We start from the raw sequence: 16,741 nt of genomic DNA on the forward strand, positions 1-16,741 counted from the left end.
TGCTGTAGGTTCTGCGTACCGGACAAGTAGATAACAAGAGATCAATAATGAACTTTTTACATGTGTTATGATACTTGTAAGTATCTGAGTATCTTGGGAGAGCAACATCATGAGATCAATGATGAACTTTGTACTCCCAAGATACTCGTATACTTACAAGCACCTTACAAAGTTCATTATTGATATCTTGTTAACATCAAGCAATCCACCAGTTATAAGAGTGAGGGCTACTGACGGCAAGAAACCCTTCGATTTTTCTAGTTGTTTCTTGTTTCTCGTTGCGGTTTTTTTTTTTCCTGCTCTGTTTAGTGTAGACTTTTTAAATTTAAATTGGAGTGAATATTTTAATTTTATTATTTTTATTTCTAAAAAAATACAAAACCGCCTAGGCGACCGATTAATTTGGAGGGGCAGCAGGCGACCCTCTACCACCTAGAGGGGGATTTTTAGAACACTGAAATTAAGCCAAATCAGCTATTACAAAAGGTTTCATAAACAAAGGAATAGCATCCTGAAATATAAAGTCACATCTAAGACTGCAGCTTCTTCGGGAAAGAATACTGGATTGAGACCCTAGGATCACAAGGGCAGGAACTTCTAATCTCCTCTGAGAGTTGTGCATCCATCGGAAAAGGAGCTGGTTGTTGAATAGCCTTTATAACCACAGCAAGGGGTCCGAAGCACAAGCTAAAAGTAGTAGTAGTAATAACAATCTAATAACAAGTTATATTTATTTAATATCTACAGTTTGTTATTAGGGATATTTACAGGTGTATATCTTCCTATAGTTTCCCAAAATAGTGGTTACTTAATCAAATAATAATTGATTTAAATGGTTTTTATCTTTTTAATTATTGAATTAGTGGTGTGCTACAAATATCCATATGGTTCGTAGTTAGTATTGATTAATTAATAAGTTATAACTAATATTTGGCCTATCGAATTAAATACATTTAAAAAAACCTATTTTTCACTCAGCGCTAAAATTCTAGGCATAAAATAATTCCGGTAAGCAAGGGGGAGTTTATGTTTGTGTTTATGCTTTAAACTATGCATCCATCATATATTCGGTCGGAATATTTCTTTGACCTAAAACAGAGCTCCAGTACATTCCATGTACCATCGTCATATTCATCTCTTCCAGAAGATGAAGATGAAGATGAAGATGAAGATGAAGATGAAGATGACGAGACACTCTTGTTGTGTTATTATGTTGATGATGCATATGCATATTATAATGTGGGTTGACATGATAGTATTGACAGAGGGAGGTAGAATAGGGATAAATTGGGGTAGGACAAGTTCCCAGAAAATGATGCCATCCATGGTGGTGGATTTGTTGTTGCAGAATGAGATCAAAGAAGTCAGGATTTTCAATCCGTCCGGAAACGTTCTCGAAGCCTTCATCGGCACCCGTGGCCAGCTCTCTGTCTCCGTCTCAATCCCCAACGATCATTTCTATAAAGTTAATACCACCGAGAATGCGTTGCAGTGGATCGACAACTGGATCACCACCTTCAAACAAAGAATCGACATGAGGTATATATATCAGACAACTGGATCACCACCTTTGATGTACAGTCTCTTTATAATTTAATTTGCAGGTATGTGATTGTGGGTAACGAACCTTTTTCGGTCTCCTTCGTAAACAAACCACATGAAAATTCTGTGGGGATACAGGAGATGGTGCAAAACGCAATCAACGCACGAAACTATGGAATGGAAATCAAGGTATCAACCCCTCAGTATACCGATATGTTAAATGTACATCTGAATACGACTCTAAAGCCATCAGAGGCCGAGTTTCTTCCCCAATATACGGACATGATGACCGCTTACCTTCGCCTTCTGCAAGAGAACAAGGCTCCCGTAATGTTGAACTTGTCACCATTGCAATATGTCCAAGAAAACAATTTGGACATCAACTTTGCATTCATGGATAAAAAGTCAAGCTACATTGTTAGGGACAATAATGGTCTGGTCTATGATAATGCGTTCGAATTCTTGTATGATTCATTCATTCCTATGGGCAATGAATAAAGCCGGGTATGATGACATGAAACTCGTTGTGACCTAGATAGGCTGGCCAACAGACGCGCTCTTGGTGGGTACGGTACCCAACGCCGAACGTTTCTACGGATCCCTCTGGCCTTACATAGCCAGTACCAGAGGGACGCCGTTAAAGCCTGGACTGAATGTCGATGTGTTTTTACATAGCCTGTCTGACGAGAACAAGTTGAGCCTCGACTGGGGACCCTTCCAGCGGCACTGGGGGATCTACCAGTTCAATGGGGAGCCAAAATTCAGGATTGATTTTACTGGAAAAGGCCGTGAAATATGGCCCAGCATCGCTAGGGGATTCACGTACATGCCTACAAGATGGTGCATTTTCAACGGGAACATGAGGGACAACAAGACGGTGAGTGATGAGGTAGACAAATGCTGTAACTTGGCTGACTGTTCTACCTTGAAAGAAGGAGGTTCTTGCGGCCACCTTGATTACAAACAGAAGGTCTCGTATGCGTTCAACAGGTATTTTCAGACATTGACGAATCAAACCGATATCTGCTACATGAAAGGATTTGGCAAGAAAGTTTACAAAGATCCTTCGGATGGTCGCTGCAGCTTTCCGATCGAGATCATTGCCGCAGAGAGAAAACAAAGGCTGGATGAGTTTTTAGGAGTAAGGTCCACTTCAGATGATCCGGAAGAGTATTATCCAGCAGCAGCGTCTGTCCCACGAGGGAATATGGTTTTGCAATTCACCATTCTTATCTTCTTTCCATTATTGATTATATATTGGCAACCTATCTTGTTCCTAAACTAAACTAAAATGCACTTGCTTTGTACTGTGTTTTTATTGAGAAACACAAAATAATAAATCTAAAACATGTGAAACTAAACAAAATTAATTCGAATAATTTTCATATCTTTTCTAGTTTCTCGTTCTAATCTACGACTACAAGTATTTAGTGTTTAAAACCAAAAACTATGGCAAAAATCTAACCGAAAGTAAGCAAAAAGTTATATACGGATTTAAATTTGAGATAGAAATAACTAATGTTTAATTTTGATACTCGCCGTCACTATCTTTTGGTGTTCACTGGATAGAATTTCGAAGTAACATAATAATCTGCAAATCACATGTAAACAACATTGAGCAAGTTCTGTATGACAAGCTCACTTGATAAACTGTTTGTACGAAGAATCTAAATCTTGATCATTGACCAAATGTGCATCTATTCCATCAATTGGAACGCTCACACTCTCTGAGAGGTTATATTTGTCAGTTTCCTTCATACATGTGTACATATATATTAGTATGTCTTTTGTGAGAGATATCACAGTACTTTATATGTGAACTCATATCTACAATAATAAGTAATAATTTTGGCATAAAAATTAATAGTTTTTCATGAGTGATCAAAATAGGAGATTCGTCTCACGAAATTGAGTCGTGAGAACGTCTCACAAAAATTTTTGTGTATATATTACATACATGAAATTTTTATAGGCCGTTTAAATCTGTGTTATATTATGATTATGTATTTTATAGTATTTTTATTAAGATCTCCTCCAATAATAAGTAGACGATCACATTTAATTTAATATTTTGAAAAATAAAGAGATGTTTGTTGTTGTATTAAAAATTAAAAACACATATTTGATAAAAAATCGAATCAAACTAATTTTATCAAATTTGCGATGCAACCAAATCAAACTAAACCATCAATAATTAAAACCAAATCAGAGCAAATTTATGTTTCAGCTAATTTATTTTTTCAAATAAAATATCTTAATTATTTTTAAACATAATTTTAATTTTCTAAACTATTTATTATTAATAATATATAAATAGACACATACTTAGACCGGAACCAAATCACCGGTTGACGTTCGGTTTTCACTTCCCTATCTATCTGTGTGTTTTTTTCCCGAAAGGCGTCATTGACAATCATGCCTCCGAGACGAGAACACTGTAGGAATTTTCAGCGTGGAAGGTAAGCGTTTCGATTTTTCACTTGAACTACTTTTCGTTTTGCTGCGAAGCCAAAATAAACACAATTCAGCAAGATTAGAGTGTTCTATAATATCTTCGAAATTTTGTTTTTAAAAAAAAAAAAAAATTGTAGCAAGAATCAAGATCCTAATTTACGTTTGGAAACAAAGTGGAAGCCTTTTGATTTGTGATTTATATAACTTTTCAGTCCCTTTGCGGCTACCTTCATGTTTATGAACTAATTTTACCTTTGTTCTTCGATGGAGGGAATTGATTGTTTCTTCCGTGCTAGCTAGAAATTAGGTTGGATCATGATTTGTTTCATTTGCGAAACTCGAGGTCTTTTTCCCCATCAAATAGAGAGAATTTGAAAATGCCACATTAATCATGTGCTATGAAGAATTGGCGATTTCTATGATAGTTAACTGCGCTATCTGTTGTTCCTTGCAGTTGTCAATATGGAGACAGCTGTAAGTTTCTTCATGCTACCCCACAGCAATCAAAGACCAATCCTTTTGGATTTGGAGTTCAACAGCAGACGTCAAATCCTTTTAGTTTCAGTGTCCAGAGCAATAGTCATACTGGAGGGAGAAATGATTTTGGATCCAAAACAAATCAATTCAAGGTTCTTTCCTTCAGATTGCAGCTTCTTAGTGTTGTTCTTTTAGAATTATGATGGCGTCATATAAATGTTATGGAATAGGGACCTAGCTTATCTATCAATTTTATATTTTAAGGTACCTAAATTGTTGTCCGTTGACATCTGGCATGTATTCACAGTCAGTTCATTGTTTCTTTGGCACCAGCCGTTTGAAAATAAATGGATCCGAGACTCCTCTGGAATCGCAAGTGGTGCCACTGCGTCACGGCAATCCAACGGTCAGCCGCAGGCAGCAAACCATAAGTGAGTGATTCTCCTATGTATTCACTTTTTCAAAGTTTTATTCTTCAATGTTTCAAGTACATGTAACTCATGCATAATTAGTTGATTATTTGTTTGTTGCATTTGAAGGTGTGACAATCCTGAATCTTGCAAACAGATGATGGTGGAAGATTTCGAAAATGAGATGCCACAATGGAAGCTTACTTGTTATGGTCATAGAAGAAAGTATGTCGTGATTTACTGAATTCTGCGTAATATATCTAAGCTAGGGTCACATGAATCATGATAAAATAGCTTTTGAAAACTGTTTGCGAGTAAATAATTGTCATAATTATTTCTGCAGTGGACCTTGTGACATTGTGGGTGACATCAGCTACGAAGAGTTGCGTGGATTAGCATATGATGATGCTAAGCGAGGAATGGGCTTGCACTTTATTGTAAGACAATGTCCACTTGTTGAGTTGTCATATTGTCACCGAAGGATAATTATTCTCAAGGCTAACATAGTCCCGGTCCCAGAGTTCTAAAAAGTGACCAAAACAAAATCAGAAATCTGACAATAGCTAAGCAAAGTGAAATATGTCCATATTAAAAATAATTCAACTTCTATTTTTGTTGTATTTATACGCAAGCAAAAAATAAAAATTGCAATGCTATCTTTTCTTTCCATCAAATATACTGGTCTGGTTTGGATTTCAAGTGATTTGAGAATAAGATTTTGAACTTGTCTGACTTCAAGGGATGTTGATAGAAGAGAAGAGCTGAGCTGGAGAATAAAAAAGTGGCTGCACCTCAGAATATTTCTGGATGAAGCTTTTAAAATGTTTACAAAGTTACATTTTACTAGTATTTTAGGGAAAATCCAAAACCAGCTTTTCATTGTTCTTGAATTAGCTCTATTTATATGTGGTGAGAGTGATGTTTCTTGGCTTCGTTACTAACTATTTGCTACTCTTATCATGAGACAGATTGACAGAGAGAAGAGTTTAGTGAACTCCAAGCTAGTTGAATTTCAAAACCTAGTACATAAACCTTACATGGTATCATCTGATGCTACACCAAGCGCGCAAAGAACTTTTGCTGGAACTAGTTCAAATGCTCTTAATGACAACATGTTTGTTTCTCGTCCGGTATCAAGTTTTAGTCAATTGAAGGCACCGCTGAATACACGGTCTGGAATGAGGCCTCCAGTCAGTTTGTTATTATCCTTTACACTTTGCTACTGTCAATCGATTGTAGGTCCTTTGACTTACATCCAAATTCTTTGTTGTCATGCTACGTCTAGGTCTGCTGGTTCGCCTAATTATGCCTTTGGCCAAGTAAGTCCACTGCGGAACACCAGTCAGCCATTTAGCATGTTTCAGGCTAGCAACATGCCTTTGGACAGTTCAGGTACCAATTTGGAGCAGTTTTATCCTGGTAAAGTAGTGTACTGGCTGAGGCCATTTTGTTTCTTTGGTGTTAGGAACCTTTGTCAACCAATTTCCTCGTCAAGCTGTGCAAAGTTCCTTCTCCTTCGGTTCAGCTCCCGCCAGCAACAGTGTAACGAATGCTAACTTGAATCCATTTTCAACTTCATCAAAATCATCACAGATGGCAAATGTGGCTGATAGCAATATGAAATCTGTCTCCGGACAGTCCAGCATAAGCGCCCAGTAAGTTATGCCACCAGTATTAACTTTATGCTTGCAAACAAGAGAAATTTTATACATTCACCACTTGGTTTTTAAGGATGATATTCTTTGCAACTGAAAACCCTCTTGACTCTTGTGCAGTGATAACCTTCTCCAGGAAAATACTGATGTTGATCATAGCATATGGAATAAGACCGACTGGAAATGGAATGCTGGAGAGGTGAATAGTCAAATTATGCATTGTACATTGGTTAAATTTAGACGTTCTCGCTCTGGCGAGATTCATCGGGGATTTAAAATTAGACATCAACAAGAAAGATTTGAAACAGGGCACACATTTTGGTGCACAAGGCAACATCACATTCATGGAGAGAGAGAGGGGATGACAACCATTTCAGATATCATGTTTGCACAATTTATTGCTATTCTTGTGCCATATATCTGGATTGATAACACTTTGCACGGAATCTTTTCTAAGTTTATTTTGAGGTACTTATCAATCATTTATACTTTAATAGGAGATGAATGACAAGTGGGATAAATAAATATACAGTCCTTTGCTGGAAGTTTTGTAAATAAATTACTGTGGATATATGACTATGATCTCCATGCAAGCATTTTGTGAGCGCATGATTTTCGTCCAAAAAATTTGGTTTAAATCAAGCATAGTACTAGGTAATTCCAATGCATCTGGACTCATAAACACCATGGTCACTACGGACCTAATATATAGCTGCATTTTATCTTTCAGATTCCAGAAGACGAGCCTCCTAGCAGTTGTATCTACTAGAAGTGGCTAATCGGACGAAATCTATGGAATCGTCCTACTGATGCCTGCACCGCAGTTTCATGAACATTGGTCTTTACTGGATTCCCAATTTCTATGATTGTCATTCAAACCATGAATTCGAATCATATGCAGTATCCAGATGGAATCGGAAACTTGGAGAAATGTTGTCTAAAACCACCACAAGCTAGCTCTTGGTTGCATCATCTTCATCAATTATATGGAGGAGCACATGTACTGAATCTTATGTACATCCAATTAGAGTGTATACTGACTAAGCTTTTTTCTATACACATTTGGAAATTTATAATTCTTTAGTTTTTTAGATTGAAAAATTTATAATTCTTGCACCACAATGAAAATTGCCTTATATAATCAGAAGGTAGAACTTGGATGGGGTAGAATAGAAAGTTGATATAGAAATTCGTGGAATGACACTCCTGTACATATAGACTGTGGTGAAGTCTTGGGTATCGGCTATGTTAAATTCAAAAATTAAATCCTTAAAAAAATTGTGAACTTTTGGACAAGGGTTTGACGACATGCATGTTTTAGAAATTGTATTTAGTGCTTTTGAGGTGACTAGGTTTTCATTATGTTAGCGTTTGGTATTACTGTAAATTGGGTGTTTAGAAGGTTTAGGTGAAATAGTTTTATAGGAAGGAAATGTTTTACTTAAATAGCTTTCAAATAAAGGTGTAAGACAATTAATGCATAGCCTTTTTATTTAATTCACTGCTGAAGTTGCAGTTTCATAAGATTTTGACTTCTCTTCTAAAAAAGAGGTTGAATAATGACTTGTAAAAAAATAATAAAATACTCTTATTTTGTTATATGCTTTGCAAATGGGGTTTTTTTCTACTTAATATGCTCAAAGTAATAAAATTCATTCTCTTACCAAATTCATCTCATTCTCATATCAACAAATGTTAAATTTAGTTTATTTGCCACTCATCTATATGCTAGAGTAGCATGAAAACGTTAGATAATGTTGTATCTGAAGCCAAAATATTGTGGTCATTATCTTAAAATATTGTATTATACTAATTTCTATAATAATATAGCTTTTACATATTTATGAATTTAAAGTTATAATGAAAATGAAATGATTTTTAAATTTTTTTATATATATGTTGATTAGCTTGAGTATATGAATTGATTGCGGCACTGGATTGATGATAGTATCTTATTTAAATTAAAAATAAAAATTATTATTAATACACATTGAGAAATAAATAAACGAGTAAAATATTTTGGGCCTGTAGCAGGGACTTTCGAGTTTGGATCCAAGTGGCTCTTCGGCCCAAACCAAAAGTCTAAATTATTGAAGTGGGCATAGTGTTTGATCCAATTCAAGGGTCGCACAGTGGTGTAACGTCGATGGAGCCCCCGCCGTTCCAGGAAGTCTCTCGTTGTGACGTCTGCAAATGTAGTTTCACGGCCTTCCGTCGTCGGGTAGCTATTCTAATTCTTGCCCGTTTGAGTTGTGTTTCCGTGATTTAATGTTTTCATCCTTTTTCCCCCGATGATTTTCGCTTGGATGTACTGAATTGATTTCTTTGAACGTTGTTGATTTGATCTGCTGATGCTAATTGATTGGCGAATACAATAAAATGAAATTGTGAATGATGATGATGATTATGTTGGTCGCGGATATGTAAATCTGTTATGTTAGATTGTGCGAAATGGAGGATGGGAATCACGTGCTTGAATTCGGGAATGAAAGCGGAACTCTCACTGATGGTTAATGCATGTGGCTTTAGCTTTTGTATTTCTCGTTGCCCCTCGTCAAATGGAAGTGATACTTCCAAGTTCAAATTTTTTTTTTGCCTTTCAGTTTGCTTTACTTCAGTACCTTTTTTAAATTATTTTCTCAAGGGTGGATTCTAGTTCCTATGAAAACGACAAATTGAAACCTGGAAGGCCAAACTTTAGATAGTTCCCCTTCATGGATTGCAGAAAATTATGCCTTGTAATTTCATATTATTATTCTTTATACATATTTATCCCTCCTAGTCACATCCTTCGTTTCATATATGTAGCATCACTGCCGATGTTGTGGCCGAACTTTATGTGCTGAACATTCATCAGATCAAATGGTATGCCACCCCCCTCCTCCCAACTCACACACACAAACAAACAAACAGTTGTATGCATGTATGAAAGTAGAGGTCATCTATATCTTAAATTTATTTTCCTCTCTTTCTTTTTCAGGCCTTGCCACAATTTGGTATTCACTCAAGTGTCCGTGTATGCGCGGTTTGTTACAATGATCACTCTAGGTAATTTCACTTGCTCATGGATATGATTTTTGAAGCAAGAATCTAGACTTTGACTGTCTAGATCAAACTGAAGTTCTTTCTATCCTCCCCCTTACATTTTTACCTTTTTTCCTGGGTGACATTGCTCTGTTATAAATTTGATACTCACTTGAGGGCTGCCGAATTTTGAATTCTTCCGGGCATTGCAGTGAAAGAAGTGTACTTGAACATCCTGATATTATATTTGACTTGGAATAATGTGCAGTTTTGAGGAGGATGGTACTTGTTTTTGGTGGAGCCAGACTAAGATTTCTTTACCGTATCTTGATTTGGGATACGTGATCATGAAAATCCTTGTATGCCATGGTATATTCACTGAATACCTTTGAATATATGTCTGCTTCTCATGTTCAATGAGAGCTCTTTATTGGTCTCCAAATTTTTAGAGACAGGGCGATTTGTCTTACTTTCTCTGTGATACTACCTCTCCCTTTTATTTTGTCAACAGCACAGATGGATCTCATCTGTACTTTAAACGCTTTGGTTCATATCTGTTGTTCCCAGCATGAAGATGTATGTCTTTGAATTTCTAACATACAATGGTGCAAATTATTATTAGATTGAAGAAAGATGATGCACCAGCTTCTCCAAGTGCGGTTAATGTTATAACTGATTCTGTTTCGAGATTAGATATCGGAGCAATTGCAGATGCCAAACCTGAAGTAAATACTGGAAAACTTCCTACTCCTGACATTCTAGATTGCAAGTGTGGAATGCCTTTATGCATTTGTGAAGCTCCAGCTCCTCCTACAGATCATGTGACAATAAAGGCAAGAGTTTCGCTGTATCTAGTATCTACAAATTTGTCCTTTTGCAAACCTCAGAATCATTATGAAATTATTTTATCACAGCCATTAAAAAATACCTCCACTCCACCAGTCCAGTCAAACCAAAAGGTGAAAAAAGCAGAGTCGACACCTAAGAGTAAAGGTTCAACATCGAACAGTAAGCATAGGTATACGACTGGAACTAATTATTGGCATCTATTCTGTGTTCTTGAATTAAATATTATCATGTGCATCTTTATTGGGATCAACTGTTTTTCATTTTTTTACAGTTATTATTATTATGTTTCTTAGATATTAAAGCAATCAGATGAAAATCTTGCAGTACATTTTTCAATCCTGGTCAAGTTGTCAACAGCCGAACAGATCTATCAACTGTTGATTATGAAGTTACTGGAGAGGTATATAAAATGTTCCTTCGTCTTTGGAACTGAAGTATATGAAGGCAGCACTACATTGTAGCATGATAATAAATAATAACTGTGGAGATCCTTATTACTTGATAATTTACTCATTATTGCTTAGGGTTTACGTGAAGCAATTAAAAACGGCGACACGGTCGCTGCTAAAGACCTTTTGAGACAGGTACCTATTTTCTCATCTTTTTTATTGTTGATTTATGATTTAGACTTCTTGGCTGTGATATGTCTTGTACATCATACAGGGGGTGAATGCAAATTATACTGACAAGCAAGGCTCATCTTTATTACATCTGGTACCCTCCTGTCAAATTCTCCTTACTGTCTATTCAGAAAGGTAGATGTGTAGGAATAACAGTATCTCTTGACTTGATGTATATTATGCAGGCAGCAGTTTTCAATCAAACTGAGATAGCTTTTACTCTTATGGACCATGGTGCAAGTTTGGACTGCAAAAATTCACAAGGTAAGTGATTCCAGTGCCTTCTGCATGCATCTCTAAATAGATCTATTTTGAAGAATCATTATGATATCTTTCCAAAAGAAGAGACATTCGAGAAACAATGATCAGTCGGTCTATGTTGTCAATTGAAATTGTAAGCTCAATTTCAGTCTCTAGGTTTGCTTCTTTAAACCACACAACATGATTGTAAAAACTGATAATTTGGACCTAGTCAGATAGGAGGTAAAGCCCATCGCACCACCTAGTTTCATTTGCATTTTTTTCCAAGTGTGTATTTTTTTTATTGAAGGGGGAGTAACATTACATATAAAGTAGCTGTTTTTTAGATGTTATGTTATCTGTCTGCAGGCGAAACACCACTAGATTGTGCTCCTGCAACGTTACAGTACAAGATGAAAAATAAGATGGAAGAGAACATCCCATCTGGCCCATAACGTGTCTTTATGACTTGTGAGTACCTCCATTTCTACATTAAGTTGTAAAACTTCGTGTATCCTCCTTGAACAAATCTGATCATGGTTCAATCTTCTTCTTCTTCTTCTTTTTTTTTTTTTTCGGAGGTTTTGCATATAAAGGACCAAATAACTTGGTTTGAGGATCGACTTTTCTTGATATGCGAAGAACTCCAATCATCTCTATTAGTTTCCAAATAACTTTCCCCAGATTCAATAAAGAGAGTATATTTCTGTCTCTACAATAATTGCACGACACGAGAAATTTCTCAAGTGGACAATCCAACTTATGTTTTTGTAAGAATTAGAATTTAGATATGAAATTGAAGGCTCCTTGTTGGAGAGGTCTCCTCAATTCATCATCATAATCTTCACTAAATCACAAAATCTGTAAATGCAAATTTATGTAATTATGCGTAATTTGTAAGCACGACCTTTCAAATAATATGTTTTGCTACGTGGAAATAAAATATAAAAATTAATATGGCAAGAGGGGAAAAAATATGGAAGGAATTGAAAGTTACTGTGGGATAGCTAAAAGATGTAATAATGTAGAATTTTAATGACATATATTAAAAAATTATTTTAGCAAATAAAAATATAAACAAAAAACAGCTAGTAATACAGGCTGCTATTTCCATTTGTATCTTATTTTCTTTATTATCTTTTTAAAAAATGTGTGATCTTTAAATAATCTCTCTTACTTTGTTTATTATTTTTAAAGGAAAATTAAAAAAAAAAGGACGAAAACGTATCGATGCAACGATGTTTTATAAAATCGCGTTTTTTATATATAATAATAATTGACACGGCAATTAGAAAAGGAGAAAAACATTGGCTATGCCGATTAAGCACGATTCCCATGCATATAACCACAAAAATAAAACATACAAATTAAGAAATATTAAAATGTCAGGCGGAAGAAAATCCAATGTTTATGCCATATTTCTTTTTCTAGACTATATATTTAGGATTAATCATGGAGCTGAATCATTCCAGTTTATTCCAAAATCGTTGTGCTTTTCTCCAAAAAGTCGAGGCAAATGCGTCCTATGATCCATTGATTCTTGTATAATAATGATTTCAAGCGATCCAATATTCTGCATTTTCTAGATACACACAGAACCCAGAAGATTATTACCGGTCTCTCGTCTGCCATTGTTCTTTTCAGCACTAATTCGTTTTCTTTTGGAAAATAATCCCGCAAGAACATGGAAGAAATGATGGGTTGATGTTTCACTAAATGTATCAAGCACCGGTATGATAAAGAGGCGTCCTTCGACACTATTTTCTTCCAGATTTGGTTTATTGAATCGATTCCGTCATTTGAGGAGTTGTCTAATGGCGACGCCCGCGAATTTTTTGTTTAATCAAAGGGATTTCCAGATGTTATCTTTGAGGAGGCTTTCCTCCAATGCTCCTGTTTCATCAGCCTCTGATATAAGTGAAGGGAGGTTTCTTAACGGTTTCAGGCTAAAGGGATGCTGCTCGGAAAATTTTAGCAAGATTTTGTTGGATAATAATGGTCATGGGAATAGTTATGGACTGCAAAAAGCCATGGCGTTTCCCCATTTATTGTGCATTTCTGAGGAAGTTGTTAGGGTTGAGGATCAGGAGAAGGGTGTAAATTCTAAGGTTTTCAATGGTGGGCGTGATCGGAATATGGGAAGTAGCGGAAGCTTAACTGGGTTTTCAGGGAAGCATTTGGCCCGGAAAATCATGGTAGCTGTTGATGTTGATGAAGGTGTGACTTTTCTTGATTTCGAGAAAATTTTATTGATTGAGTTTAGCCTTTTGGAAATGTCTGATCGATGACTCACTTAGAGGGAATCACCATTGTATATTGAATTTTCCTGACAACTTTCTGTTTGCTTCGGTTTTTGAATTTGCCATGGTGCAATATAACTTATGTTTTTAGCTAGAACTTCCTGTGTGATAATCAAATCTTATGCTAGTATTGCATAAACAACCTCCCGTGTAGGAATATTTTACTTGGTCATTGATCAACCGCAAAGTTTTCTATATTGTTTCGCAATAAGCAAAATTTACGGAACTCATATTTGTTCGGCGATTGGAACTCATCATGGCCCTTATGTTCCATTCTCGGCATGATATGCAGAAGTTGTAGTCGATATTTTATAGCAATTTCAGTTATTATGTTCATGAGTATCCCATGCTTTACTCAGTATTATCACCTGTTTATAATCGATTGCTTCAACTGTGGGTTTTTGGTTTCAGTTCTTGGGAACTTTGTATCAGCCCTCAATCAGTTCATTGCTGATCGATACTCTCAGAGTCACTTGATATCAGAATACCACGTCTATGAGTTTTTCAAGGTAATCTTTCATCTTTTTAAAGAGTCTTGTTTCACTAATACTTTCTAGCATGGTTTTCTTAACATCTTCTCAAACAGAACAAGAGAATGTTTCCTAGAATTAAGATGAGAGCAACTCGGTTTGTTTATTTCTTTGATGGTTTGCCTTAATATTGTATTACTGTCATATTGTGATATTCAGGTATATTATACATAACTTGTGAAATGGAAATTCTTTTGGCTTTGACGTACAGATGAGCTTTATCTTTATACACCTATACGAAGAATCTCTTTGCATTTCTTAAAATCACTGTATATGAAGGCCTGTGCACTCCATCAGTCACAAGCCACCTGCATAAATTTTACTGATAAACACCAGATGTAAATGTTGTTGGATTCGTATTTGCTACACAATGATTACCATGCATTAAATTTATATTCGTTTAATGCATTGAGTTTAGAATTATTCACCTGAAACCTGAGTACCATAACTATCCATATCTTTATGTAGATGTAGGTTCCCTAAGCTATCACTTCCAATCCCCTGATGTTACAAGTAAAATTTCTTCAATGAACTGAGAGAACTTAATAATAATGTATTAGATAAATGCATCTAATTAGTAGATTATGGAGTTGTGAGGATCCTGAAGTAGTGGATGAAACAGTTGTAGTATGGGGGAATTGTATAATTTTCTGGCAAAATGTTCTTATCTATGTTCTTAGAATTGCAAATGTTTGTTTGGGGGGAAAAAGATTGCAATTGTGGATCTATATCAAGATTTTTAATTGCCATGTGACTTCTTGCTCTCAAATGTTTGTGTTGGTTTGTAATGTTATGGCTGCAAGAATAGCATTATTAATTTGATCCCAAGTTATATTTTACTTTTTTATGTGCCATGGAGATTTCTTTTATTTTCAAATGGTTGTTTAATTTTCATGGATTTTTCCAGAGAGCAAATGGTTCATAGGACCTTAGATTGCCTATTATGGAAAACTTCACTCTTTCTCAGGTTGAGCATTCTGTTATGTGAGCTGATATAAAACTCTTCTTACCAGTGCATTTGTATACATATCCATGCGTTGAGGTGTTGTGATTACTTTCATTTGTTATATAACTTGATTATATGCCTATATTTTCCCTATACAATCTCTACATTTCATAGATGAATTTTCTGATTCACTTTCTATTTTTTTTTCACAGATATGGAACTGCTCACGTGATGAAGGTATATAGAATCTTATATATTCTTAGTCATGTACTTTTTCTTCAGTGTGAGTTGATAGGTTTTTGTGCTGTTTGATTATATTTAAAAATTAGAAGACAAATTTGTGTTTTGCTTGATGTTTTTCCCTTAAAGTGAGAACAAATTATATTGTCATTGTTCTTGTATCTCTATCATCGTTTGTTTCCACATTAAAAGGATCCACTAATAGTATCGTCATTGTTTTTCAGGCACGCTTTTTGTCTTCTGCTTATTTGACTTGGTTGATGGGATATTATTTGGCCTTAGAACACTTATTAGTCTTAATGTTTACTATTTTGTTTATCATCTATCTTGTTTTGTCACTATTGACTTCTGTATTTGAATAGTAATGGTAAATATAATGTGCCACTGCTGATAAATTCCAAGTCTAAAACATGTTCCCGTGTTCTAAGATTCCACGGATAAGTACGTTAGCAAAAGTTGTCATTTCTTTGGCAGCGGATATCCGAGTTCACGAGTTCTTTAAGACCTCTTATTTCAAGAAAGGGATTCATCCAATCCCTGGTGCTCGAAAAGCTCTTCAAAACTTATCCGAGTCTTGCAACTTGTCCATAGTTACGTATGTACCCTGTGCAGTCCTTGTATCAACTTTCATTTCTTTGTTAGCCTACGTAATAATTAGTTTATTTGTGATTCTTCATAGGTCCCGACAGAATGCAATCAAAGAACACACAATTGAATGGATTGAGAAACACTATCCGAATCTCTTTCAGGAGATCCATTTCGGCAATCACTTTGCTTTGGATGGGCAATCAAGACCCAAGTCAGACATTTGCAGGTATACCTTTCTAACTGCTGCAATCTTTTTCTTTAGGAGTTTGCTTTCATGATTTTTTGGTTCAAAAAATTTAAGAATATTTATGAGCCGCCTGACACACTACTGTCTTTTTGTCACAGGTCGTTGGGAGCAAAAGTTTTGATTGATGATAATCCAAGATACGCCATTGAGTGCGCCGAAGCTGGGATTAAGGTTCTTCTTTTCGATTATGAGAATTCATATCCTTGGTGCAAGATGGAGAATATATGCCAACATCCTCTCGTCACCAAGGTACACAACTGGGAAGAAGTAGAAAATCAGTTGACCTCATCTGTTGTTTCTTAAAGACGTCCACCCCAAAACAGTGTTTAAGGATTACATAGTAAAAATTTCTTAGATTCTTGTTGCCGGTTCAAATTTCCGAGGGAAAAAAATAGAGAAAAAGGAAGCTGTATTTTTATGCATCATCATTCTACGAGTGGTACGAATCCTGATGAAATTTAGAGTGTCGTTGGTGATTGATCTCTCTGTCGCGGGGTGATTTCTGTAGTTATATGTAGGGGGTAAATATGAAAATTGCTCGTCTTTTTATTAAAATAGACAATTGGATCTAGTCTCGATTCCCTTTATGTTATACTGGTTATGTCATGTCCGAACTTAC

General features: G+C 35.6%; 4 protein-coding genes across 6 annotated transcripts; all 4 read left to right on the forward strand.

Annotated features, from left to right (window-relative positions):
- Window positions 1-79: 79 nt before the first annotated feature.
- On the forward strand, window positions 80-2,896 carry LOC140977322 (glucan endo-1,3-beta-glucosidase 5-like). The gene is made up of 2 exons (XM_073442032.1): window positions 80-1,539; window positions 1,605-2,896. The coding sequence occupies exons 1-2, from the start codon at window positions 1,115-1,117 to the stop codon at window positions 2,038-2,040; spliced, it is 861 nt and encodes a 286-aa protein (XP_073298133.1). The 5' UTR covers window positions 80-1,114; the 3' UTR covers window positions 2,041-2,896.
- A 964-nt stretch (window positions 2,897-3,860) lies between these two features.
- On the forward strand, window positions 3,861-7,779 carry LOC140977324 (zinc finger CCCH domain-containing protein 16). Of its 2 annotated transcripts, none has more exons than XM_073442034.1 (10): window positions 3,861-4,001; window positions 4,451-4,625; window positions 4,807-4,904; window positions 5,013-5,108; window positions 5,227-5,320; window positions 5,852-6,054; window positions 6,169-6,275; window positions 6,349-6,538; window positions 6,659-6,737; window positions 7,269-7,779. In XM_073442034.1, exons 1-10 carry the CDS (start codon window positions 3,958-3,960, stop codon window positions 7,305-7,307), a joined length of 1,125 nt encoding a protein of 374 aa, XP_073298135.1. In that variant the 5' UTR covers window positions 3,861-3,957; the 3' UTR covers window positions 7,308-7,779. The 2 variants fall into 2 exon arrangements, with proteins under 2 accessions (XP_073298135.1, XP_073298134.1); XM_073442033.1 differs by lacking the exon at window positions 7,269-7,779 and adding an exon at window positions 6,847-7,240.
- An 835-nt stretch (window positions 7,780-8,614) lies between these two features.
- LOC140977328 (uncharacterized) lies at window positions 8,615-12,106 on the forward strand. 2 transcript variants are annotated; one of them, XM_073442040.1, is made up of 11 exons: window positions 8,615-8,759; window positions 9,347-9,403; window positions 9,519-9,586; window positions 10,185-10,395; window positions 10,477-10,580; window positions 10,736-10,811; window positions 10,936-10,995; window positions 11,075-11,125; window positions 11,217-11,295; window positions 11,641-11,742; window positions 11,853-12,106. In XM_073442040.1, exons 1-10 carry the CDS (start codon window positions 8,685-8,687, stop codon window positions 11,724-11,726), a joined length of 867 nt encoding a protein of 288 aa, XP_073298141.1. In that variant the 5' UTR covers window positions 8,615-8,684; the 3' UTR covers window positions 11,727-11,742; window positions 11,853-12,106. The 2 variants fall into 2 exon arrangements, with proteins under 2 accessions (XP_073298141.1, XP_073298142.1); XM_073442041.1 differs by having other exon boundaries at window positions 11,868-12,106.
- Window positions 12,107-12,563: 457 nt separating this feature from the next.
- Window positions 12,564-16,656, forward strand: LOC140977327 (uncharacterized). Its single transcript, XM_073442039.1, has 6 exons — window positions 12,564-13,488; window positions 13,983-14,080; window positions 15,260-15,284; window positions 15,762-15,882; window positions 15,967-16,101; window positions 16,221-16,656. The coding sequence occupies exons 1-6, from the start codon at window positions 13,005-13,007 to the stop codon at window positions 16,423-16,425; spliced, it is 1,068 nt and encodes a 355-aa protein (XP_073298140.1). The 5' UTR covers window positions 12,564-13,004; the 3' UTR covers window positions 16,426-16,656.
- Window positions 16,657-16,741: the final 85 nt, after the last annotated feature.

The sequence above is a fragment of the Primulina huaijiensis genome, chromosome 5 (assembly GCF_012295235.1).
Source record: "Primulina huaijiensis isolate GDHJ02 chromosome 5, ASM1229523v2, whole genome shotgun sequence".
NCBI lineage: Eukaryota > Viridiplantae > Streptophyta > Magnoliopsida > Lamiales > Gesneriaceae > Primulina > Primulina huaijiensis.